Consider the following 26,957-nt stretch of genomic DNA (forward strand, 5'->3'; position numbering starts at 1 on the left):
TTCCAGACATTTTTTTTTATCCCTCTTGCTTTTTTTTTTCCCAATTGAAGGCTTACGTGATTAGTCAATAAGCGTAGTGTCATCTTTAAGAGTTCAAACTGAGGACTGTTGGGAATTAAATATCAAAATGTACCGTTTACCAAATTGTTCGAATTAGTTATCTGACTCCATTAACCAAACACAACCTACATTCACCCAACAATTAATGGACGCTTGTTTCTTGATGGAAAAGATGAACAAGAAAGCAGACATTTTCACACGGGGTCAGATTTAATTTCATTTATAATTTGACTAAGTGTACTCTATCGAAAGCAGCCGAATTAGTGTCGACGGAGTCTCTGGCAAGCCTTCTCTGAAGTCCTTTAGCTTTATTCTCCTTGGCCCACGTCTCCCGCAAAATGGTGTATATATTATATATATTATATCTCCAATACCAAGACGGAACCTACGCCCTTGGTACTGTCCAGTGTAAATTGTTGAAAGTTAAATTGAAAATTAATAGTTCCTTTAATTCAAAGTTTAATGATATTGACATTAAAGTTGCTTAGTATTAAAATGTTTAAACAAACCAAAAGTTCACTATAGAGTAAATATTAAGGCAATTATAATATAATAGAATAACCTCTTTTTAAAATTGATCATTAGTTCATATTCAGCTTAATGTTACTTTATTTTTGGTAATATATGGATCAAAACAAGAAAAATATCTGAATAGCTTTTTGGGAGCTGAAATAGAAGCTTCCCTTTATAGAGCTGGAATTCCCATCACTCAATGTGTTTTTTTTCGATATTTTTAATGATTAGACTATCTAGAGCAGAATTTCACTCTTGCTCGAATGGACTGTGTGTATTATTTCCCCAATACACGTGTCTATTAAGTAGAACAACTGAAAGGGTGCCAAAATGTTCAAGGACAGATACAAGCACGGGAGTATAAGTGACTGAACTGCACCATAAAGACACCTGTAGAAGAAAGATGGCCGAAAAATATGTCAGCTCCTTTTAAGTGAGGCTCATGTCATGGAAAATGAATGCAAATTTCTTGACTCACTATATTTTAAAGAAATGCATGGTTAAAAAATGAATGTATGCATTTTTGCTTATTATTAATAGTGTTTTTGTTTTTCAAATGAAGACATTTTCCCACTAGCAGGCGCTAAATAATACACACTTTACAACCAATAAGACACAGACAGACCGGACTTCAATCTTAAGTACAAAAATAGCGCTTTATTCACAGAGTATGTTTGGCAGTGCCATGTAAACGTACTTGGCCGGTGATACCTACGCATCTTTAAAAACACTTTGAAGGAAAATCCTGAGATCCAGATTGCAATACCTTGAAAAACACCACAGGGTGAACACTAACAAGTCCCCCCCCTTCAAAACCAAACAAACATTGGCATATCCACCTGCCAATACTGACAAGGAAATTGCTGGCAGCTAAAAGTGCTTTTGTGGCATCCGTCACGGCCCTGTTTCAGTCGGCGTCTCCAGCCGCCGGCGGTCGAACTCGGCAATGACTTTCTTGATGTGGGCCAGCTTGTTGTGAAGGTACTGACAGAGCAGGCGGTCCTGACGGTAGCCTGGATTGGACTGGCAGAGGGGGGGGAGACACAAAGTCAGATGGGCACGATAGCAGAAGGAGCAAACACCCCAACAATACACCCCTTTCCAATCTAAATTATAACCGAATCAGAACAGGATGCATGCGCATAGTTAACCAAAATAGGCAGGAGTAGCAGGAAGAGTTTGAATAGAGCGAGAGGAGAATTGTATGCAGAGTTGCGTTTTTAGAGTCACAATTTACAAAAATAACATCCCCAGCTGTTGTGTGTACGGGTGCATGAATCCCAATTTTATGGAACATGTTTTTTACTATTCCTAGAGTAAACAGGCCTTTTCAAAATCACCGTAGAAGCCCGAGCTGCAAGCAGGGGAAAATAACTGACTGGACCGAGGACATAATTTGAAATGTCTGTGTTTGCGGTGTCCATTTCAAATCTGGTAAATTAACATGGCAATCTGGTTTAGATTAATTAAAAGCCTAATGCCTTAGGACAGGGGTGTCAATATCATTTTAGCAATTACCTTTATCTTAGTTTACATGGTAGAAAAAAAAACTCTAAAGGGGCCAGACTAGTAGATTAGAGAGAAAGAGAGAGAGAACAAAGGAAAGAGTGAGAAAGGAAGTACAAAAGACAGAGAGAGGGAAAACAGGAGAAAGAAAGAGTAAGAGAGAGTGAGAAAACGAGAGAGAACAAGAAACAGTGAGAATGAAAGAAATAAAAGAGGGAACAAGAGTGAGAGCGGGAGAGACAGGGGAAAAAAAAATGGAGAGAAGAGACAGTGTAACGGAAAGAAGGAAAAAAAATAGCTACAGAGAGAAAAAAAGAAATAAAGGAGAGGAGGGAAAGAAAGGAAAAAAAAGAGAAAGACAGAAAAAGATATATAGTCAGAAGGAAAACGAGAAAGTGAAACAGTAGTGTAGTTTCAGTTGCTTTGTCAACATCCGGTCAAAATCATTCAAACTGCAACTCATTTTTCCCTTGTGCTTCTCTGGGTGTTGTCTCGCGGGCCGGAATAAATCCCTAGTCGAACTTGATCTGGCCCGCGGGCTGCAAGTTTGACATCTGTGCCTTAGGATAAGTGTTGGGGAATTCTAAGTGTTTGCTACCAACGGTCAGTTTGCCACTACTGTTGCTAGCTAGTTGATCATTTATGAAGATAATAATAAAAACAACAACATTTCATTTATTATTATTGTATATTTTATATTATTCATCCATTGGTTATCTGCACCGCTTATCTTTAGTAGGACCGCTGGAGCCCATCCCAGCAATCTTCGGGCAGTGGGCAGGGAACACCCTGAACCGGTTGCCAGCCAATGGCAGGGCACACAGAGACAGACAACTCACTCGCTCATTCACTCTTAGGGACAATTCAGACCGGCCAATTAACCTGACATGCATGTTTTTGGAATGTGGGAGGAAACCGGAGTGCCCGGAGGAAACCCACCCAAGCACGGGGAGAACATGCAAACTCCACACATGAAGGTTCGATCTCATGACCTCAGAACTGTGCCGCACACATAACACATATTATATTTTTAATAATAAATATTATTGATTTTCATTATCATTATTATTATTGATTCTACCAACACGAACTATGTATTTAAGGTGGGTGCAAACCAAGGAAAGTCAATAATTTGAAAGTTCAACTTATGTGTGAACTAAGCTACTGTAAATATGAACTGCTCATCCGAGACACTTTTGTTAAATTGCTGTCATTAAAAGGTATTTAACTCGTTATTTACCTGATATTAGCAGACAACGTGAATATGAGGCGGAAAAGTCACACACACACACACACACGCACACACACAAGAGCTTCACAATCTATATGTAAAGCCGGTCATTTATATTTTTACTGATTTTGATCACTAAAATAAAGTTATCTTGCAGCTTGCACATACTTTGACAGAAAAAGATAATAACATCTCGTAACGAGCACAATTGGCTGGTATAAAGTGACATGAATTCTGCCTCAACAATGTGCATACAATTTGGCTATGTTAAACTTGTTTACAAACATGGAAAAGGGGTCTATTTCAGGACATGGACAGGCACTAAGCCGTGGGTTGTTAAATACTGGGCCGCACAGAAAGAAGAATTTGCCCATATTTAGCTTATACTGCCGCATTTTTTTCACCAAAAAAAACCCTCAGCATCTGGGTTTGATTACACCAAGGTAGTACAGTAGTATATCACTGAGCATTAATTCATCAGTCAACAAATATCGCTGACATCATGGATGCAACGGGAATCGAACCCAGATTGAGGCGATAAAAGCGCCGAATCCTAACAACTAGGCTACTAGGATTGATAATGACAGAAGAAAAGGCATTCCATTTTCTATCATTATCCAACTATTTTACTCGCGGTGCCACGATGAACAACGATGTAATGGATCATTATGGGAAAGAGTTCAGCCAAAACGTTGCACAAAGTGTTACTGTGAGCAAAATAGTAAGATGATAAAACCGAATGCCTTTTATCATTGTTTTTGAGATTAGGGTTTCTCAACTGGTGCATCAGGACCCAAAAGAGGGTCGTGGACCCATTTCCAAGGTCATGGGCCTTTGCCTAGCAAATTAACGCCAGGAATAAAAATAACTGATGGTCATTTAAACTCCTTAACAATAAATAGCAATAATTCCAGCTAACTCCAGTTGACACCCACCTTTAACACTACAGAAAAAGACTGGAAGTTTTTTGGCGCATGTAGACCATGTCACATAGATTTAGCGGAGAATTGATAAGATATGAATTTTATTAACTTGAAGACATTTTGGATTCACTTAAAAATGCAACTACTTGAGCATTAAAGAGAAGAATATCACTTGATGTTTTTTTTAGTTTTTCTGTTTTTATTCAACTGGCATATGTTCAACTCTCTCTGATTTAAACTACACAATCTTTTATTCAATACATTTGAGAAGTGGACATTTGTTTTCTATTTGGGTCACAGCTTGTAATTAGGGTGGGATGGTACTTCTGGAAGTCAAACCGGTTGAAAACCAGTGATCTAGATCCCTAGTGGTCACAAAGTGGATTTGGGCTTATTATTACTTTTATTGTTATTATTACTACTATACTGATTACCGTTACTAATGTTATCATTATTATTGTTATTATTACTAATATTATAGGGCCGGAACCCGAACGTGGTACAGAAAAGGTGTCCCACCACTGGTCTATCCCAAAAACCCACCTTTTTGATTTGGCGGTAGTCCCGGACAATCTGATCTCGGATGGTCTGGAAGAGAACGGCGCGATGGTCAAGTCAAGTCATGTTTTGTTTGTATAACACTCAATTACAAAAAGCCTCAAAGGGCCGCAAAGACCACCGAGACACCATCCCCTAAACTGAAACCTACATGAGGGCAAGGAACCTCAGCATGATTGGTGAAAGGGGTGCGGCGTGCCCACCAGCACGGATTGGTCGCCTCACCTTGTACTTGCGCGAGTGGCGGTGGAGCCCCTTGAGCTGCGCGTCCAGCTCCATAAACTGGCGAGTGACACCATCGATGCGGGCGTGAAGGGCGCGGTAGCGGCTGTAGTCCTTGTTGAAGTCTTCCTTGTAGCGCAGGCGCTCAGCGGGGCCACTGATCTGCGGGTAAGTCCTGCGCCGGCACAGAAAAGCAAAGACAAAAACCATCCATAGAGTGGAGTCAACGTCTGGTTGGCCCTTTTTGCGTCCTGGTGGCTTCAGATAGGAAGTAACAATGAGCGCATATGAAAATATTTTACAGGATCTCCTTTCATTCCGGCCACCACCTCTTTGACCTATGGTTGATGCCACAACCAGGATTAACCGGCTCAGAGACACGTATTGTATTGAGGGGAGGGGAGAATATATAAAGATAAAAAAAGGGAAAGGAGAAAAAAGAGAGAAGAAAGGAAAAAAGAAGAAAAGAGGAAAAAAAGAATCACAAAAACGTCAAAGAAAAAAAGAGGAAAGAAAAAAATTAAAAATGTAAAAAGACAAAAGAGTAAAAAAAAATAAAAAAGCAAAAGGAAAAAAAGAGGACAATTGAGAAAGGAAAAATTAGGGGTAAAAAGAAAAAATAAATGATAAAAAGGGAAAAAAGAAACATTAGAGGAGCAAAAAAGAAAACTGATGCTGTTTCCCCCAAGGACATCACCACCCTAAACAAACACACAAGACTGTAAAAAAATGTATATCTTGCCCAGTTGTTTAGAAAAATGGGTTTAATACTAAATGAAAAGTACTATGTTGTTTTCAATGACAATAAAGAGTATTCATTCTATTGCATCAGAAAAAGCGGGCGTTTATCGAAGAAAGCAAAAAACGTTTGGTGGGTGGAACTCACGTCAAATAATCGGTGTTGTGCTCGGCGTCTTGCGGCTCGTGGCAGTCAAAAGTCACATAGGCAGCCGCTTCTGTCAAATGACGGCAGGAAAAGGTCAAATGCATAGCGGGGTGAAAACTCCCCTCCTTCTTTCCCTTCTCCCTCTCTCTTTATTTCTCTTCTCTCTCACTCTATTTCATGTGTTCAATGGGAACAGTGACCAAAGTAGCGCATTTATAGGATTATAAATCCCTCCGGATTATAAATCGCACCAGTCAAAAGATGCATTATTAAGAAAGAAAAGACACACAGTGAAGAAAATAAGTATTTGAACACCGCGCTATTTTGCTATTCCTCCCACTTAGAAATCATGGAGGGGTCTGAAATGTTCATTGTAGGTGCATGTCCACTGTGAGAGAGATTAACTAAAGAAAAATCCAGAAATCACAATGCATAATTTGTAACGATTTACAGTGCATCCAGATAGTATTCACAGCGCTTCACTTTTTCCACATTTTGTTATGTTACAGCCTCATTCCAAATTGTATTAATTTAATCTCTTATCTCAAAATTCTACACAAAATACTCCATTATGAAAATGTGAAAACGTTTTTTTTCTCAAAAGATTGGCTTCAGAACCACTCCGTGAATGTCCTGGGGTGGCCCAGCCAGAGTCCAGACTTAAATCCGATCGAACATCTCTGGAGGGATCTGAAAATGGCTGTGTACAAACTTCTCCCATCCAACCTGATTGAGCTTAGGACTTATTGCAAAGAAGAATGGGCAAAACTGCCTAAAGATAGGTGTGCTAAACTTGTGGGATCATCTTCAAAAAGACTTGAGGATGTATTTGCTGCCAAAGGTGGATCGACAAAGTATTAAGCAAAGGCTGTGAATACTTATGTAAATGTGATTTCTTAGTTTTCTATTTTTAATAAATTCAAAAAAATAAAAAATAAAACTTTTTCACATTGTCATAATGGAGTATTTTGTGTAGAATTTTGAGATAAGAGATTAAATTAATACAATTTGGAATGAGGCTGTAACATAACAATATGTGGAAAAAGTGAAGCGCTGTGAATACTTTCCGGATGCACTGTATTTGTGCTATATAGCTGCAAATAAGTATTTGAACACCTGAGAAAATGAATGCTAATATTTGGTCCAGTAGCCTTTGTTTGCTATTACATAGGTCAAACGTTTCTTGTAGTCTTTCACAAGGTTTGCACACACTGCAGGAGGGATCTTGGCCCACTCCTCCACACAAATCTTCTCTAGATCAATCAGGTTTCTGGGCTGTCGCTGAGAAACACGGAGTTTGAGCTCCCTCCCAAGATTTTCGATTGGGTTCAGGTCTGGAGACAGGGTGGGCCATGCTAGAACCTTGATAAGCTTCTTACGGAGCCACTCCTTGGGCTTCCTGGCTGTGTGCTTCGGGCCGTTGTCGTGTTGGAAGACCCAGCCATGACCTATCTTCAATGCCCTGACTGAGGGAAGGATGTTGTTCACCAAAATCTCACAATACACGGCCCCAGTCATCATCTGTGTAATGCAGTACACTTGTCCTGTCCAATGTGCAGAAAAACACTCCCAAAGCATGATGCTACCACCCCCATGCTTCACAGTAGGGATGGTGTTCTTCGGATTGTACTCTTCATTCTTCTTCCTCCAAACAGGTTTAGTGGAATTATGACCAAAAGTTTCTGTTTTGGTCTCACCTGACCACAAAACTTTCTCCCAACTATCATCCAAATGGTCATATGCAAACTTAAGACGGGCCATGATTTAAAATCATGACATCTTAGTGTATTACCTACAGTAACCTTGAAAACGTTGTTCCTAGCTCTTTTCAGGTCATTGATCAACTCCTGTCGCGTAGTTCATGCATTGTGATTTCTGGATTTTTCTTTTTAGTTTATCTCTCTCACAGTGGACATGCATCCACAAAGAAAATTTCAGACCCATCCATGTTTTCTAACTGGGAGAAATAGCAAAATAGCGCGGTGTTAAAATAATTATTTTATAAACTGTATATAAGTTGTACTGGAGTATAAGTTGCATTTTAGGGGGGAATTGTAGTTATTGTTTACAAGAGTAAAAAGGGGCTGACCTGTCACGGCAGCTTTTTGACGACTTGACCCGGTGTCGCGGTCCCCCTGGTGCCTTCCTCCTGTCTCCTCCTCCCCTGCCATCTATATTGGGTCAGAAAAGCATCCACATTAGAGAATATCTTCAGAAGTTTATTGGAAACACAACTTGATGTCCTTTTTAATACTCTTAGTAAAATGTGGGAATGCCAGTTATTCTCATTATAAAAGAGAAGATAGGAATATAGACTTTTCCATCATACAAGTCCATTGATGTCTACAATATTGTATTTGCTAACAAACCGTACTTGAAGTAAAAGATTCGCATTAAAAATAAAAGGACTGCTGAATTCAAAATGCATGATGGCGGCGTGCAGAGACGCAGCGGCTCTTGGCTCTCCCATTCAGTGCTCTTTTGTGCACTTTCATCTTACTTTGCACTAAAGGTATAAGCCCACCAAGGATTGTGTTTGTCGCTCTAATTGCTCATGTAACGAGCAAACTTGATAAAGTGAAATAATCAAAAACTAATTGGACTTCCAAAAGCATAGAAGTGAATGACAACAAGCTAAATAACACATTTTCCTGATCCCTAAAAACACATTTAAATAATAATTCGACATGAAAAAATTCAGTAATGAGATAAATAAAATGAAATTAACAGAAGAAAGTGAGTTTTTTATGAGTGCCATAACAAAAGGTTGCACGTGGTGCACAGGGGTAAGGGCCAAGGGTTACAGGGAGGCGTAATGGAGATCGCATACTTGTCAACGTATACATGTTCCGTGTATTCGAGACAATTTTTGGATCATTTCACATTGTGTATGCAGTGTAACAATTTCTACATAGTAAAAAAATATATAAAAAGAGAGATCTTGTCTTGCCTATTTTGGCTTTAATCCGGATCATCTGTGTCACTGGTAGCAGGCGACAACGTCATAGATTAGATAAATGTTGTGGTTGTATTCTACAGTCTGTCTTACTGTATGTAAACAGGTTCCGCGTTTTGTTTGTAAGGATTGTTTTTGCTTAATAAGGAGGATTTGCAATCATTAATATGGGAAGCCATTGGCGCAGGTTGACAGGTATGAGATCGAAAGACTGATGCATAAGCACTTAATATTAAAGTAAATGTAACAGTATTGTCAAACGCCGTTCCGGATCATCTTTGAGGAGCGGGATGACGCTTTACACCAAAAAAACAATGATGATGGTGCTGTAATATAGTCAGTTTAGGAGGTTTCTCTACTACAGGCAACCATGGAAACCAGTACAATTTCTTTCATCTGGTGGAACAAACCCCTACCCCAAAAAAACCCGCCTGGAGAGTGCTGGACGTCGCCAAGCTGTACTTGCCCGAGACACACTACAGGAAGTGGTGCCTCTACGACTGAGGTGGTTAAAGGGATTCGTGAACTTTAATTGAACCTACACGCCCAAAATTTTTATAGCAATTTTTTGGGACCAGGAGTAGTTTGCATCCGCAAACTGGAAGAGCTGATGATGAACTGTCACGAGCGGTTAGCTGCCTTTAGTCGTAGCCTCTGACATTACTTGTGAACTGGATTTTCCTTTCTAAAGCCAGGCAAAATTTCTGTAAAAATGAAAACTTGTATACCAAGTTGTTTATGTTTAGAGGTTCTCAATTGGTACCGCAGTGCGTACATCTTATTTTTCACTTAAAGGAGAAGCCTTCCAATTTTTTTGTAGTAATGTGTCATGGCAATGAAGGCCATTCTGTCTTCTATTCTTTCTTGGGTCATTAGATGAAAGCAATGGCCACAAGAAGTCTCTGTTGCTGTTGATTCCTAAAAGCAAAACTCACCTGCTCTTTACGTCGACTCCTTCTCCTTTTAATCGAATCCTCGTGGGGTTCAAGCAGAGGCTGAGTGACCACGTGGGCCTTTTCGGCCCCACGTCGGTCCCTTTTGGCCCTGTCTCGATCCGTTGAGGGCTCAGAAGGAGCGCCATCCGGCTCAGCCGCCACTTTGCGGGTCAGGTGGGATATTCTGGCCTTACCAGCCAGGGGGTCCCTGTAATCCTGGACGGGACCGGGTTTAGGATGGTGCGCCGGTGACGAGTTGGGCGTGTCGCGCAACGGGCTGACTTGGGCCTCGGGGACGCCGAGCAAGTTTTGTTGGGGCTGGAATAATCTCCTACAAAGAGGGGAAGAAGCGTTAGTGCTCACATGTTCCCATTTTCTACACAAAATAAGATCTACAGATAATAATGTAGATCATTTCATTTTAAAGTAAGTGTATTATGAATCAATAAATAAATGAACATATCAGTAACAAGAACCGGTAAAAATAAATAAATAAATAAAATAATAATAATAGGGAACATAAGACTTGATAATACAAAGAGTGGGTAAGTAGGAAAATTGAATTAGAAATGCATGCGCTCTCCCTCAGTCTCTTTCTCTCCCTCTTTCTCATACCTTCCTCCCTCACTCCCTTTCCTTCTTCCATCCATCCACCCACCCACCCACCTTCTCACTGAAATCCTCATCTCACCCAATCTCTCATCTCTCTACTCTCCTCCCTGTCTTAATTTCCCTTCTTCCCTCTTTCTCTCACGACTCGCTCCCTCTCAATCTCCCTTCCTCTCTCTACTTCTCTACTACTCCATCCCTTCTCATCTCCCATCCTCACTCTTACCCCTCTTCTTTTCTTCTCCATTCCCTTTCTCTTCCCACCCCATGACTCCGATGTCTTTCTTTCTATCACTCTTTCCTTGCTCTCCACCATTCTCTCATCTCCTCCTCTCTTCATCTCACTTCCTCTCTACACCCGTCTTTTTCGCTCCATTTTCCTTTCTCTTCATCCCTCACTTCCCTTCTCGCCCTCCCGGCCTCTCACCATACCTCCCTAAAACTCCCCTTTTACTCCTCTTATCCCTGTCTCCGTCACTTTCCCTCAGGTGCCCCCTCTCCTCCTCCCCTCTCAGTCTATCAACCTCCCTTTCTCCCCAAGTTGCCCCCTCTATTCCTCCCTTAAGGCTCTCAAAAAAGGAGAGATACGAATGTAACTACACTTCAATGAGTCCAGAACGACCGCCAGAGCATTTTGTCACTCGTTGCTTAAAGCACTTCCTCTGGTGGTCGGGAGGGACGCAATAGAACTACAAATAATTGAGCTAAATCCAAACATGATCAAAAGGGCCCACAGCCACCATTTGCAAGAAGAAGAGCTTGCAAGATGCAAGCTCACCTGATGAGGATTCTTTTGAGGAGCTGTTGGTCTCCTGACGAGTACCCGGGCCAGTTTTTCTGCAGCTCCTTGTACAAGCCTTCCTTCAGCACCAGAGTCTGGGTTCTGGCATTCACGTGGCTCACCTGCAAGTACACAGCATGTCAATAGAAGAGTTGCAAGGCAAGGCAGAGTCATTGGCTGATGAACCCTTTTTGCGTCCAATATTCAACATATTTGATAATTTAGTCGCGTAGTCCACCAGTTCCTCAAGTGTGCGGAGGGAGAGGCAGAGCAGAAAACAGTGAGTTCCCCTTTTACACAATGCATGCAATCCAAACAAACACCGCAATGACATCTGAAACATATTATTATTATTATTATTATAACAACAATAGTAATAAAGACACATTTTACTTCAAAGCGCCTTTCAGGAAACCCAAGGTCGCTGTACACAGAATATATTTAAAAAAAAAAAAAAAAACAAGCAAGCAAGAAATACAAAATTAAAAACAAAGTAAAAAAGGGTGCGGGGTGTGACGCAGTTACTTATGAATAGGCAAGTCTGAAAAGGTGGGTTTTGAACCTGGATTTCAGACACCATTTTAGAGGAGAAAATGGTCAATAGTTTTGCCAACATTCATATAATACCAAACAAGAACACTCACGATATTTAAGCTTTAGTCGCAAATCAAGCAAACTCCTCAATTTCTACATCCGAATTGAACAGCATTCTAGGTTTATTCATAAAACAATACTACACTTCTTTTTCCATCTCATCGGAGTCATTGTCCGGTTGCTGGAGTCTCCTTTCATCCTCTAAAGGTGTTAGTGAATGCAATTTGCTCAGTTACCAGAGAAACCACTAGAAAAAGAAAAAAAATCATGTCTGTGTTACAATTTGGCACTATTCTCCATATTATGGTTGTTCTGACGATGTCATCTAGAAAAATCAGGGCCACGTTTTAACAGCTAATTGCGTTTTCTATTGACACAGTAGGATATATGTGCTCGTCTTCGTAATCATGATCCGACTCTATGGTAGTGGCTGTATTAAATGCTCACATGAGCTAAAACCACGTGACGTAAGCAACTTGGAGTAGGGCTCAAAATGGCTACAGGTATGAGAGGGCACGTCTTCGTTGGCGCTCAGTAGCCAAAGGCGTCAACACCATATTACCCATGGGGTTGGCGGCAGGTGTGCGCCGTTTATAGTTTATGGTCGCACTGTCAATGAGCTTGTGCTGTCGAGTACCAACTACAGTTGAAGAAAAGTATCTTGAGGTTTTTTGATTTTCTTTTTCGAATTATTTCATAGAACCCGTTAGTTAGGTACTCACCTCATGAAGCACCGAGTCCAGCAGGTTTCGGTCATGCGGCGTCAGTCCGTCCTTCTGAAGTCGGCACAGGAGTTCGGGCTTCTTGTAGGGCCTGAGGGCCAGTAGGTGGGTCACGCGCTCTCTGATTGGCTGCTGTTGGACGTGGTGCCTTCCGTTAGAACCGCCTACACTTTTCTTGGTCTTGGGTGCGGCACCGCTCCTGATAAGGGACTTGGCAGCCTGCCGCAATTTGGTCAGGCCGGCCGATGCCGGGGTGGGGGCGTGCACTGTCACCTTTTTGCCTGCAGGGGCAGCAGGAAACAAACACTTCAGATGGACCTCACACATTAAGTTCAAGTAAGAACCATTGAAAGAGGCAGCGTTGGGCTCAGACATGATGAGACGGGAAGTTAATTTAACAGTTGAAGGTATCATGATGTTGCTGGCAAGAAATAGCTGGAAGAAAATCTTTGTGTATGTGGCGAATAGGAGATTCAAATTGAGCGCAATCTCCAGCAGAAGGGCAAGAGACCCAAAGCTTTGCGGTCTTTTGGCTCAGGTTTCATCCAGGCCGACGGGAGGCCATTTTGATATGATTTGCCTTGAAAGCCCAAGCCGGTTCCTTCCGTAGTCATTCCTAAAACTCGACTGGAAATAGTTGTATGGCAAACCACCAAGAAAGTCTCGTGCAAAGATGGGCCAGGAGCAAGGCTCCTGATTGGTGGGGAGCCAGCTCCCGTAACTCACTTGGTAGAGCTGTACGTTTACCAATGACACATCACTGTCCCGGATGGGAGCTGTCTCCCCAACCGTCAAGAGCTCTTGCTGTTAACTTCAGAGAGCTGTCACGTTCACCAATGACACAATAATATCTCAAGGGGAGCAGGCTCTTGATTGCTGGGGAGCCAGTGTTCTGTTGAAACGTCATACACTCTCTAGACCTCATTTTTCCTACTTTTCCTTCCTTTTTCTCATTTTCTTTGTATTCTTTGGATATGTCTAGCCTTTTACTTCTTTTATCTTCCTTTAATATTGTTTTTTTTCTTTTTTCTCTTTTTGTCTTTAATTATTTTTTCTTCCGTTGTTTCTTTTTCTTAACGTTTTTTTTCTCATTTTTTTTTAGCTTTTTTTGTCTCCCCAAAGAAACTTTGTGCATAATGTTACATGATAATTTTTAATAAATGCAACAAAACCAATCAAAAAGCTTTTGAGAGCCAAAAGAGACAGTTCTTTTCAGTGACCTGAGCTGGAAGAGACACTTTTTCAAAAAAGACAGAATTCTTATCACTACGAACTTATTTGAGTAACTGCTAAAATTTGCAAACACGCAGCACAAAACACCAATGTAGACATGCAGATAAAAAAAAAGTGCAAGAGGGGTGAAATTAATGATAACGGTCCTTCTTTTAACGCCTTTCCATTTCTTTTCCTGGGTTTTTAGGCTCCAATAAGCACCTTTCTGCCCTCCATTGATCCTGACTCGTATAATTTGCGCTGTTCTGGGTTCATTTTACCGTTACAGAAAGGAAGAATGGTGATGGGCCAAACAAACTTAAAATTTAGGAGGGGAGAAAATCCCCCATATGGTAAAACTGCTAAAATGGGGTTGCACTGCATTAGGCCAAATAGCTGACAGGAAAATGAATGCAAGAGGGTAGATAGTGCAAGTGACAGATACATGGCGACGACAGCGGTTTCTTACCGGACTTGATTCCGCCTCGCTGTTTGATGACAATGGCGCCACGGCTGCGGTTCTCCTCCTCGGCCTGCGCCATGCTGGCCAGGGCTTTGTCGTACGAGTCGTCAGTGGCCCTCACCGTCATTTTCTGGCGAATGGCGCCCAAACATCTCATCTCCCGTGCCACGCTGCAACGCAAGTAGGTGCAGACGTGCTTTTTAGCTTTGAAGGTATTCTCCATGGCAGGGGTCGGAAACCTTTTTGACTCCAAATATTTTTCTTTATTTTTAGAGGGAGGGGGAGTCACTCCTTATATTTTAAGACAAACATTAACAAAAACACCAAACCGGCTCTACATAAGGACACTAATTCTTCAGCACTTTTAATTTTATTCTGTAACATTTAATGATTTGATGAAATATATGCCAAGGCCTGTGTACTACGTCACAACATTTACCACTTAAGGTGGGGTGCCATGTTTGATGTGTCCTTGAATAATATTTTTTCTATTAAGTAGCTGTTAACAATCTCCTATTGAGTTCATTTTTAATCTTACCTTTAGCAAAGCTGTTTGGGGTGGAACACATTAGGAATGAGGTATGGAGAGACGGATGGCGGTATGTGAGGAGTGGCTTTATGCTCATCACCAGTTTTTGTTAGTCTAGCATGAAAATGGTGAAAGTAAGAAAAGGCATGTTTCAAGTCAAGTCCAACGCCAACCCAAACCCCCAAGAAGATGACAAATTAACGTTTTTGCACGCACCACATAAAAGGCTTGACAAAAGCTACAATGATGACAATAAGCCAGAGATTGGCGGCAGAGAGTAAAAATGTATGAATTCTGAACAGCACCTTTAAGATCATTTAGGCTCATTTGACCAAGATAACCTCTAAACTTCAACGGGTCTGAGCAGTCAATCAAAGTTTAGGCAACACAAATCCCAAGTGTGGCAACCAAATAAATCATGATCAAACATGTCCAAAACCTGACATCAAATCAAATACCTTCTGCTAGTGTTCTGGCAACACGAGTTAGTTTTTCAAATTCTAATTCTATTGGTTAATTTAATATTTTTAAACGTTACATACATATCTGTTTTTTTACAACATCTATTACAGGAGTTTTTAATCTTTTTTATTCAAACGTCATTTTTTTATTTCTATTGTTTCTTCCTTTACTCTTTCTTCCCCTAGCTTTTTACTTCTTTTTCTTGCCTTTTTCTTTTCTTCTGTTTTCCCCTTTTGTCCTTTTTTCCCTATTTTCCTTTTTTGGCATTATTTTCCCCACTTTTAAGTCATTTTTGTGCATAGTCTCATCTCATCTCATCAGCCGTACCGCAAGTCATTTTTGTGCATAGTGTTCCATGATATTTTTTTATATATGAAAAAAAGCAACAAACACAACCCGAAGAGCCGTTTGGGAGCTGAAAGACTCGGTTCTTTTACTGAGCCAAGCCGATAGACCTACTTCTCTTAAAAAAACAAAACAAAAAAAGACGGAAACTTGTTCGGCAACATTGACATAGTCAAGTTGGGAGAAAAGGTGACATAGCTACATAGGCTAACTGTGCAGGCGATAGGCAAATCTCAACATTTTTAGGTCTTCCCCTCTCTCCTGGCGCAGCTTAGAGGGACAATTGCATTTGATTGTCATTTTATCTCTAAAAGGGATTTCTTAGAGACGTACAACCAAAAGGGGTTTGTTAGTGTAACACAGAGAGTGTAAACTCTAGTTCAAACTTCGCCTTATATATTTTGGACCAAACAACCAACTTATTGTGTTGCTTCAGCTTTGCATGCACTGAAAAAGGAAAGTCACAGATAAGGTTAATTTGTCCCTTATTTCATCTCTGAGCGGGATTTACTCATGAAAAGAGCCATATCTGGCTCGCAAGCCATGTGATCCCGATCCCGTTCCCTGCCCTATGGGTTTGGAGTCAAGAAACAAGGCTCATGGCAGCCCGCGAACATCGAAACAGGGTCAGACCAAGATGGCCCATCAGGCTCACCCAGACTCCGCTTGCTGGATGCAGTCCAGGCTGCCGTGAGGATTGGAGCCGGCCAAATCAGCCACGCCGAATACGAAGACCCTGGCCTGGCCACCACTCTTGGTGCAGGGGATGGTGATTTTCTGCATGGGGAGTGCAAAATACCACAGGCTAAGCACGTCCCCAAAACCTGACTTTGGCTTTTTGGGAATGGGATCCTCTTACCCCTTGGCTTCCATTGAAGGTGATGGTGGGAGGGCCCAGCCGAGCCTGCATTGGGAGCACAGCTGTGTGTGAGTCATATTGAATAACATCGTCTTTATAACAAAGTAATGAACATTGTTTGCAAGATTAGACATGGTACTCCAGGATAAACACGTCATAGAAAAAAAAATTCAGGATATGCAAAAGTATTTACAAGCTAGTGCTTGGAGACTGGCTGGAGAATAATAGTCTAATGAGAAGTAGTGCAATACAGAGGTACCCCTACCTGAACAGGATAATATTGCCTCTAATTACAAAGGCGTGTCAGGACACAAAGTAAAAAATACAGTACAGTTAACGCTGCCGTTCACGGCTCCCAGTGTTCGACCTGGTAACCCAGTGCATTTGCATGAATCCCAGCAAAGCTCTTCGCGTCCCCTTCCCTCTCTGTATGGTACCGCGATGAAGAGCTATCATTTACAATGGACTCCATGAAAGACATGCAGAAAAGTGAACAAGGAGAAAAGAAGCGAGAGAAAGTTTTTCTGGCTATCAAAACAGAGCAAGAGAAAATAGAAAGGTGTGAAAACACACAGCCCTGCAGGAGGAGTTCAGAGACGACAAGGAGAAGGTTGCAGACATCATTCAATCAGCCCAAATGAAGGTCTTTTTGGCAAAATTCCCGAAGTCTCAAAATTTGTGGAAAGGAATCACCCAGAAAAAGTGTTGACAGGTCAGGCTATCGCTTATTAGCACATTTCCGACAAAGCTGGCAAAAGCAGACGTCATTGAATTGTTTTTTCAAGAAATATGAGGCAAAAAACAATGCTGAGGACCAGTAAACAAAGACGCCAGTTAAAGTGTAATTTAATATTTATATTATATCGTTTAGTCTTTGTTTTACGCTATGTGCCTCTCGTTTTAATATGTATTTGTTTCATGTTCTGATGCTCTTTTTTAATTATTTAAAAAAAAAATCACAGTTTTGCAGGGCCTGGAACATTTGCGTTCAAAAAGTTATCTCTACTTACAATTAATTCAGGTTACAAAAGGTACTCCCATGACGAATTCAATTTGAAAGTAAAAGGTACCACTGTAACAGTTGAAGGCAATAGAATTTCCAAAGTAAGGTGACAGCCCTGGGGAAGAAATTGTCTGTTTTTTTTTTCTTGTTTCTTTCTTTTTATTTAATTTATTTTTCTTTTGTTTTCTTTTTTTCATACATTCCTGCTTTTCCTTCTTTTTTTTATTTTTCACTTTTCTTCCTTTTATTTTCTTTTTCCAAGTAGGTGTCTCTTATGTCCTCCTTTTAAGGTACCTGTCACGCCCACCAGGGGCAACAACTAAAAGAGACGGTGTCCTGGGTAAGTCAAGTCATTTTTATTTGTATAGCCCTTAATCACAATTAGTCTCTAAGGGCTTCACAAGTTATTACATATAAGAAGATTAGGTTACTCGTATGCTATAGAGTAGAAGTGAGTTTTTTTAAAAGGAGTCCTTTATAAAGTTGATGGCTCTGCTGCTATATCTCAAACTGGCAATATCCTCCGGAATAGGCAGAGAGCAACCAATGAGTTTCTGAACCGTGTTTGAGTGGTTTGAAGTCCAGCGACAAAATAGATATGGAGTATCTCGGCTAAGTGTTGGTTTGCAAGATCTCAAGATTACACAGGACAAGATGTATAAAGGGTTCACCACTTCCACAGGTTGGTGGGCACGTTTTCTTCTGATTTTTTTATTGGTGGCTATTTGCACAGTTTTATGTGGTCAGCTTCAATGTGAGTATAAGGAATAATTTGTAACAAGATAGTTAATTTCAGAGTAATATATGCTATTTACTGCATTACGGTGGGGTATGCTGGGTGCACAGCAGCAGAGAGGAAAACGCTCCAGGGGGTCATCAAATCAGCCCAGAACATCGTCGGTTGCTCTCTGCCCAGTCTGGAGGACATTGCCTGCTCTCGCTACCTCAGCAGAGCAGAAAACATCAAAGGACTTTTCTCACCCCGGCCACCACCTCTTTGACCGGCTGCCTTCCGGCAAGCGCTACAGGTCACACAAAACAAAAACAAACAGACTCAGAGACAGTTTCTTCCCCAGATCCATTACCACCCTAAACACACACCGCACAAAAAACTGAAAACTCTTGCATATACACTACCTCGTACGAACGTAAAATGGTACTCATGTCTATGTTTCGTGCACAATGTTGACTGCACTATGCTTACTGCTCACCTTGCACAATGTTGACTATTTTTTTTGCACAATGTTGACTATTTTTGGACTAAATACATATTGCACAGCAGCACGGCGGCGCATTGGATAGCGTGTGTGCGGCACAGTTCTGAGGTCGTGGGAACCTCTTGCGTGGGTTCAAATCCACCTCCCGGCCTTACTGTGCGGAGTTTGTATGTTCTCCCCGTGCTTACGTGGGTTTCCTCCGGGCACTCCGGTTTCCTCCCACATTCCAAAGACATGCATTTCAGGTGAATTGGCCGGTCCAAATTGTCCCTAGGTGTGACTGAGCGAGTGAGTTGTCTGTCCCCGTGTGCCCTGCGATTGGCTGGCGACCAGTTCAGGGTGTCCCCTGCCCACTGCCCGATGATTGCTGGGATGGGCTCCAGCACCCCCGCTACCCTACTGAGGATAAGCGGTGCAGCTGATGAGATGAGATACACATTGCACATTCCTTATGATACCAAACTGTATTACGATACCAACTGTACGTAACATTCTACATGCCGACATTTCTTTGTGTAAATATTTTGTTAATTATAACTATAACCTTATCCTCCTTGTTTTTATAACCTTATCTTCTCTGTTCCTTTATATTCTTGGTTTATTTTATCCTCACTGTGAAAATGTGAAACAGGAGTGCCATGCCCAATTAGGTTGTCACAATATGTTAACCCATTTTGTAACAATGACAATAAAGGTATATTCTATTATATTCTAGTTGACTGTCAGTAATCTGGGCAAACAGAATTACAGTACTTTTTAAAAGAGGTAACTGTGTGAGTATATGTGAATGGGTAAGTGTGAAGCACATTATAAAGCGCTTTGGGAAGTCTTCATTGACTTGAAAAAGCGCTATATAGATGCGGACCATATACCATTTAACTACAGTAATGGCTGTAATTTTCCAACACTTTTAAGGGCTACACAAATAAATGTGACTTGAGGCGCTGATTTAAAGACTTGAAAACGGGTTTATTCTGTAGTGGCATGCACAACAGCAACCAAGAGAAACCTTGAGGGTGAGACTTTAAGTGGCTGGTAAAGAATGAGTCGGTTCGCCAAGTGGCCTTGTCTAGTCTTGTTTTGTCTCGTTTTAGCCCGGAGCTAGCTTACCTGGTGACGCTGAAGCTCGCAGATGGCCGAGGCGGCGCTGTCTGTGAGTTTGACGTGAAGAACGGACAGGCCAGCTGACGGGCCACCGCGGAGCCCGTAGCTACGGTTCTCCTCCAGCATGGCTGTCCGGACGGACGCCCGCCAGGGCTAACAACAACCCACTTCCGGGCACGGGGATTGGACGCGGGCGGGAGAAAATGGACCGATGTGGACCTCCAGCTCGGTCAGTGGGTAAAACCTCAGGTTCCTCTGTCGGTCTTTCCGGTAGTGTTTCTTTCTTTTTTTCTTTCTCTTATTCTTTCCCCCTTTTTTTCTTTCTCTTTCTCCGCTGCTTTCTTTCTGCCGCTTTCTTGTGGAGTGTGTGGCGTCACGCAGCCCCGATGTGATTGGTTGGTTCACAGGCGTAAACAAAAGGTGACGTAGATCTACTTCCTGTTTTGTAGACATGGCGGCACTAGATACTATTTTCATATATCAACAGAACTCCATACTCTGGGGTTAGTACCCTAATGATGTTTATGTCTCAAGTGTACTACAACCAAAGAACATGGCACATGAAACCCACGAGGAAACCAGACCTAGAGGCAACTTTTAACCAAATGTAGCAGCGCGTGTGCTAATCCGTCCTACTGATTAACTCAATGGCGTCACCCAGAGGTCAAAACAAAAGTTGCCATTGCTCAGTCTCAAGTTACCAGTGCTTCACAAATATTTTCCGTCACGCCCTCCCTCGGAAGAAAAAAAACCTTTCACTAATGTTAATTATGCATTTCACACCTTTCAATGATAAATTCTATTCTACTTTCAGCATTGTAAGTCACAAATGTTGAATACGTGCAGCTATTATTTGACAATGTAAACTTTGAACAAAATACTACCATCAAATTTACAACGTGTTTTTGTCATGCCCTTCAAATTCCGATTCATCATCAGATACACCATGCTTTTTGCGTTTATATCTTTCAGAAAATCTTTCTGTTGTCTCCATTCTCTATCATTAGCCTCTTGTACTGTGATTAAATACAAATGAAATAAAATTTGGGAGTCTCCTCTTCACTGTAAATGTATACGCTGGTATTTTGCGGGTACTATTTAATCAAACTGCTTGTTCAGGACCTGTAAGGTACCTATTTCTAGAACTACAGACTAATGTACTTTTCCTCTTGGTTGTGCCTCCCACTTTTCTTTCTACCCTGGTTAGAGCCTGTTTGTGCTGTTCTGCAAGGAGTAATATACACCGTTGTAGGAGATGTTCAGCTTCTTAGAAATTTCTCGCATGGAATAGCCTTTATTCCTTAAAACAAGAATAGGCTGTCAAGTTTCACACAAAAGTTCTCCTATTCTGGCCATTCCGAAAGTTAATCCACACACACAAATGTGATGCTCCGGATACTCAACAAGCTCAAAGGAAGGTCCATTTTATAGCTTCTCTGACCAGTTAAGCTGTTTTCAGTTGTGATAAAAACCTAGTACAAGGGTTTTCTAATATTTCATCAGCCCTCAAATAGAATATGCAAACACATCGACTATTAGAACAGTAGAGTGCGAGTTGCTGAAAATGGACCTCTATAAACCTATGTAAATATTCCACTAAAAAAAAAAGACATTTGCAGCTGAAATAGTCATTAACAATGGGATTTATTTCTTTGATTAGTTTCATATTATTTTCATTTAATGCAGGGGTGGCCTGGCGGATGAGTGGTTATCACGTCACCCCAACAATTCAGAGGTTTGGATTCAAATCCAGCGACTTGCCTCCCTGTGCAGAGTTTTCATGTTTCCTCCACTTTTTGTCACATTCCAAAATAAATTAGCAGTTCAAAATTGTTCTTCCGAATGAATGAGGGTGTGAATGGTTGTATGTCTCTGTGTGGCCAACCAGTTCAGTCCCCTGTTCCCGGAGACAGCTGAAATGGGCTCCAGTACCCTGTGATCCTAGTGAAAATACTATATATGGGGTAGAAATGGATGGATGAAAAAAACAGTGCTTGTCCTTCCAAAAATAAGGACATTTACAAGTAGAGGTAAGGTCTAGGGCCCGGACCCCAACCCTGTCCGAACCCAGCCTGAAAATGCAAAATGTCAATCATGAAGTCGGGCTGTGAATGGCTTTTCTCTCTAGCTGATTTTTGTTGTTGTTGTAATTATCCACTCCTCATGTGTTCTACGTTGCTTTTTCTTCATGGAAGATCTGCACAGCGTGCACACTACCCTGACGACTTTGGAAGGTCAAGTCAATTCATGTTTATTTGTATAGCCCTTAATCACAAAGAGTCTCAAAGGGCTGCACAGACCACAGGTTATTGCAAACCACAGACTATTATGACACATCCCCTGATCTAAAACCTACACGAGGGCAAATAATATACATATATTGTCAACATAAAATATAGGTTATTCATATGCTATAGAGTAGAAGTGTGTTTTAAGCTTAGATTTAAATATTTCCACTGAGGTTGCAGATCGGATCACAGGCGGAAGAGCATTCCACAGCACTGGGGCCCGAATGGCGAACGCTCTCGAACCTGCGGATCTCTTCTTGGCTCTTGGGAAAGATGATTTTTGCCGTCTCAGACAAGCCATTCGTTGTCGGAAAAGGCAAATATCACGTTTATGACGTAGTCAGGGTAGCGTGCATGCGGCCCACTTTGAAGCCAACGTGTCCACTTCAGTGCCGGGCTGTTTGTTGTCGGAGATGGCAAAAATCCCCCTTCTGAGGTAGTCAGGTTAGAGTGCATGCTGTGCACTTTGTAGCCAAAGTGCGCACCTTGGTGGGCTCGGTCGCTCAAATCAAGTAAACTGTCGGGTTTGGGCTAATTCGAGCTTTTATATCCTCAGGTCCGGTTGAGTCAGGCTGGATATTTGAGGCCCTATCTTACATCTATTCCCAACTCACCCTAAACTTTTAAGCAGAAGTTTATATGAATATGGTAGCCCTTCTCGCCAATCATCAACAAAAAGTAGCTAGATAGATAGATAGATAGATAGATACTTTATTCATCCCCGAAGGGAAATTCACTTTTCCAGCAGCATCCCTAAGCTGAGAACAATCGAAAATAACTGAGAACAATCGAAAATAACACGGGAGCTGCTGGAGTGGCTGCCATTCGTGACGGCGCCGGAGAAACGATAGCTCTCAACTTCAAAAAGGTTGGTGACCCCTTGCTAGTTGGAATCAACCAAATGTTTTTTGTTGGCGCCGGCGCCAAATTTTTGGGTCAGGACTCGCCATCTTCGGGGTCGGGGGGCAGACTGCCGGGGCAGGGCTCCATGGTGACGGCCACCCCCATGCCGCTCCGCCCCAGCGCCATGTCGCCAACGTACGTCCACTGGTCGCTATCGGGGCAGTAGCGCTCCACGCTGGACACAAAGTCGTGCTGGTTGAAGCCTCCTGGATATGCATGAAAAAACACTTGAGTTTTCGGACGGGGAAGATTTTGAATGGCGGCAAACTGACCGAGTGCGTAGATGCGTCGCTGGTGCACGGCCACGCCGTGCGTGCTCCTGCAGCACTGCATGGGGGCCCGGGCCTCCCAGGCATCACGGGCCACATTGTAGCGCTCCACAGTGGACAGCTGCCGGCGCCCGTCGTAGCCGCCGATGGCGTAGAGGTGGCCGTCCAAGCACACCAACCCTGCGGGCATGAGAACAGTCCTTACGGTTAGACTTCAACTGGTGTGCAACAAGCGGAACTCAAAGACTGAGAAAGTAGTGATGTGACTTAGGCTAACATATCGGCTCAATGAGGCAGCTCCTTTAATTAAGCAACAGGAGCAGGCTCTCCACCAATCAGGAGTCGGCTCCCAACAAAAATGGATGTGTCATTGGCGAATTTAACGGCTCAATGGGTCAGCACTTTAAAGTGAACGACAGGAGGCAGCTCCATACCGATTAGGAGCAGGACACCTTTGAGATATGGATGTGTTGTTGGCGATAGTCATGGCTCTATAAGCTGGCTCTTAAAAGTGAATGGCAGGAGCTGTCTCCCCACCAATCAAGAGCTGGTTCCTTTCGAGATATGGATGCGTCGTTGGTGAACGTAACAGCTCCATGAGCCGGCTATTTAAAGTGAACGAGAGGGTCCGGCTCCCCCTCCAATCAGAAGTAGGCTCCCCACTAGAAACAGATGTGTAGTTGGTAAACGTTTTATGAGGTGGCTCTTTGAAACTAATGACGGGAGCTGACTCCCCACCAATAAGGAGCCGCCTCCTTTCGAGATACAGATGTGTCGTTGGCGAACCTAATGGCTCTATGAGCCGGCTCACGATGCCGGAAATGAATGTTAGAGAAGGGAGAAAACACAAAGTGGTCCTAAAAGATATGAATAAAAGTAAAAAAGCAGGACGTGGGAAACAACTCTTTAGTCTATCTAGATGAATCTGACTTTGCATTTATTTATGACTTTCAGGACAAAATTTCTGTCCTCTCCATTCTTTAACATTCATTTCTGGCAGAGTAAAAATAGTGTGATAATGAAATACAATAAAATGCCTTTTCACATGTTACTTGTATCACTGGTGGTCTAGTGCTTAGGTTTCAGTGCTCTCAACGCCATGCACCGAGTTCGATTCCCATTGCAAACAATGTTTTACGATTTTGGTCAGCGATGTGTTTCCATCAATAAATCATTGCACAAAAATAGTGTCAAACTTTTGGACTGGCGTGTGACGTCATCCACTCCGCTACGAGCACCCCTAGGGCATCATGTTAATCTGTTAATAAACAACGGGGTAGACTGCTGGAAGTGTGAATTTCCCTACGGGGATGAATAAAGTATCTATCTATCTATCCATCTATCTATCTCCATCTAAAACCTTGTGTAGTAACGCACAGGTATCAATACTTTATGCATTTCCAAATTCATCCAACGTATGTTACATTATTTAAGGCACTCTGGGTTATAAAGAGCACAGTCAATTTTCTGGCCAATTTGGAAACAAACTACACTAAGGGTTGTGCGAAAAAATATTTAAAAATACAGTATTTTCTCATTGACTGATAGGAAAACATTGAATGCAATGGTATTCGAGCCTGGATCGCAAAGGAGAGAGTGGCTTATCCTATCCACTAGACCACTCGGGATACAGACAACATCTGAAAAGGCATTGGGTTTTATCAAATGTTAAGAGAATGGAGAAAACAGAAAGTTGTCTCTGTCTTGTATCTGATGATTAATTGATTTTATAGGACATTAAATAAATGCATTATAAATTTTATGTTGGTATTGTGTTCATAGTTTACGATACATACGTTGTCAAGAAATGATTTTAACCATGACAGCAGGTATTCCACATTATTTGTCACTTATAATCACAAGAAAAAAAAGTGAAACAAAATTTAATACAGATTTTTAATCCCTTTTACTCAATTCTCTAACATTCGTATCTGGTACCGTGAATACAAATAGTGTGATCATGAGATAAGACCTATTGCCATTCTTTTTTTAAATCGTTAGGATTTAAATTAATTATTCTTTACTGCAAACAAATTTGCCTCAAGGTTTTGCTTGTGCCCCACTATAAATCTTTTTTTTCTCTGAAGGATATAAACATTTCCCACACTAATAAAAAAAATAAATTACGTTACTACTTTGAGCTCTTTGAGTTCTGATATGAATTAGTAATCCCAAGAAAATTGAATTAATGAACCAGGCTAATGGAAATAACACACACATTTTATAAACCCAGAGAATTAATGATAGAAAAAAAGGGAGGGGAAGGCGCCTCAGATCATTGGAGTTTTCGACCGTTGAAAGTAGCACGAAACGAAAGTTTCCCGCTATAATGCTAGTCGATTTGGGGAGATTCCCTTGTACTGAAAAAAAAACGCTCATTCCCGAGAACCAGCAAACATGGTGTTAAATCTGAATCCGTCGTATTAAATGTTGTTGTGAAGAGACTTAGTCTTGTGCTCCATATGGTCTCAACGTGTAGCCCACATTCTGGACCTAAAGCTGCAGGACAGGCCTGCACGGCCGCTCGGCGTGGCCATCATGTGAGGCAGTAGATGGCTCAGCTCAGCTCCTCTTTATATATGGACCAGAGACGCTTGACCGGATCATGCCTTTTCGGGCGTGGTCTCAGATATCTGAGACCACTAGGATCAGATGACGGTGTTTGAAGTTGATAAACTTGTTAGAAAGCCAAAGAAGTCAGAAATTTGCGTAATGTTCTGTACTTGAGAAGGCCCCTCCAATCTACATAATTACGTACATTATTTTATCAATACATAGCCTTGGATGTTTTAATTACATTCAAAACTTCATGTTCTCAGATTTTATTTATGGTACATGGTAAATTGGTACGTTCAGTAACTGTCCAAAAGGGCACGCCGTCATTCCATCCATTCCAAAGTGAGTTATTTCAAACAAAGATGTGGAAGTAATTTTTGTGCTGGGGTTATTTGCTCTACACTTCATTGCATATATATGGTAATTTGTAGTATGCATTTCAAATTTTATCCATATAGAGGGGCACTGGATCAAACGTCCACCTTTAAATTTCTGACCGATTTGCGTTTTTTTTAGCCTTATAGTCCGTAAATTGTGGTAATTTTAATATATTTCCATGGACGGTGGGTCTCCAGATTTTAAATGAAAAGAAAAACAAAAAAACAGTGGCATTTCTCTATGTGGCTCACCCAGTCCGCTGCGTGGTGCATTCATTGGCGCCAATCGGTGCCAGGTATCGGTGTCCGGTTGGTATTTTTCGGCAGCGGCGGATCGGCTCTGCCCATCCAGCCCGCCTACCACGTAGAGGGCCCCCCCGCAGGCCGTCACCCCGGCCCCCATACGGGCCACCTGCATTGGCCGCACGAAGGACCATCGGTTGGTCTCGGGGTCCCACCTATAAGGAAATCCCTTAATTACATTTTTTCTCTCCTCCACAACAGGGGTCTCAAACTTGCAGCTTGCAGACAAATTGCTGCACCTAGGGTTACAGTTTGAGGGCCCGGCCTTATATGAAAGTTAAAGGGACAGTGTGTATCATTTGACCACAAGATGTTCTGTATTGTGCACCTGAAAACTAGTGCTTAAAAGCACAAGTAAGATTACAAATTATGGAGAATCAAAGTGAAGAAACTGCAACGTTTTTCTTCTCATTTTTGCCCAGCCTTTTGCGAAGAAAGAAAAGACAAGAGGGAAAAAAGAAAGGAAAACATAAAAGAGGACAGATGAAAATCTAAAAACAAAGAGTAGAAGAAAAAAGGTGAAAAAAGAGGAACAAGAAAAGAAAAAAATATAGATAGATTGAAAAATAGT

At 41.7% G+C, this 26,957-nt stretch overlaps 2 protein-coding genes across 4 annotated transcripts in view; both read right to left on the reverse strand.

Moving 5' to 3' along the window:
* Nucleotides 1–1,210: 1,210 nt before the first annotated feature.
* On the reverse strand, nt 1,211–20,076 carry LOC148351509 (RNA polymerase II elongation factor ELL-like). The gene is made up of 12 exons (XM_088355046.1): nt 19,697–20,076; nt 16,367–16,411; nt 16,163–16,284; nt 14,178–14,341; nt 12,497–12,777; nt 11,178–11,302; nt 9,791–10,121; nt 7,989–8,070; nt 5,900–5,969; nt 5,017–5,188; nt 4,777–4,821; nt 1,211–1,596 (listed from the first exon to the last, which is right to left on the reverse strand). The coding sequence occupies exons 1-12, from the start codon at nt 19,814–19,816 to the stop codon at nt 1,468–1,470; spliced, it is 1,686 nt and encodes a 561-aa protein (XP_088211172.1). The 5' UTR covers nt 19,817–20,076; the 3' UTR covers nt 1,211–1,467.
* A 1,239-nt stretch (nt 20,077–21,315) lies between these two features.
* The window catches only part of keap1a (kelch-like ECH-associated protein 1a), a 29,480-nt gene continuing 23,838 nt past the window's right edge, over nt 21,316–26,957 (reverse strand). For 2 of the 3 annotated variants that reach the window (XM_088354526.1, XM_088354527.1), the window contains exons 11-13: nt 26,336–26,541; nt 23,154–23,330; nt 21,316–23,087 (exon numbers count right to left, since the gene is read on the reverse strand). In XM_088354526.1, the coding sequence (XP_088210652.1) occupies nt 22,915–23,087; nt 23,154–23,330; nt 26,336–26,541 (556 nt within the window). In that variant the 3' untranslated portion in view covers nt 21,316–22,914. The remainder of the gene's footprint in view (nt 23,088–23,153; nt 23,331–26,335; nt 26,542–26,957) is intronic. The other variant, XR_015852879.1, reaches the window with a different exon arrangement.

Source organism: Urocampus carinirostris, chromosome 15 (genome assembly GCF_059441175.1).
Source record: "Urocampus carinirostris isolate Australia breed hairy pipefish chromosome 15, RoL_Ucar_1.0, whole genome shotgun sequence".
Classification (NCBI taxonomy): Eukaryota; Metazoa; Chordata; class Actinopteri; order Syngnathiformes; family Syngnathidae; genus Urocampus; species Urocampus carinirostris.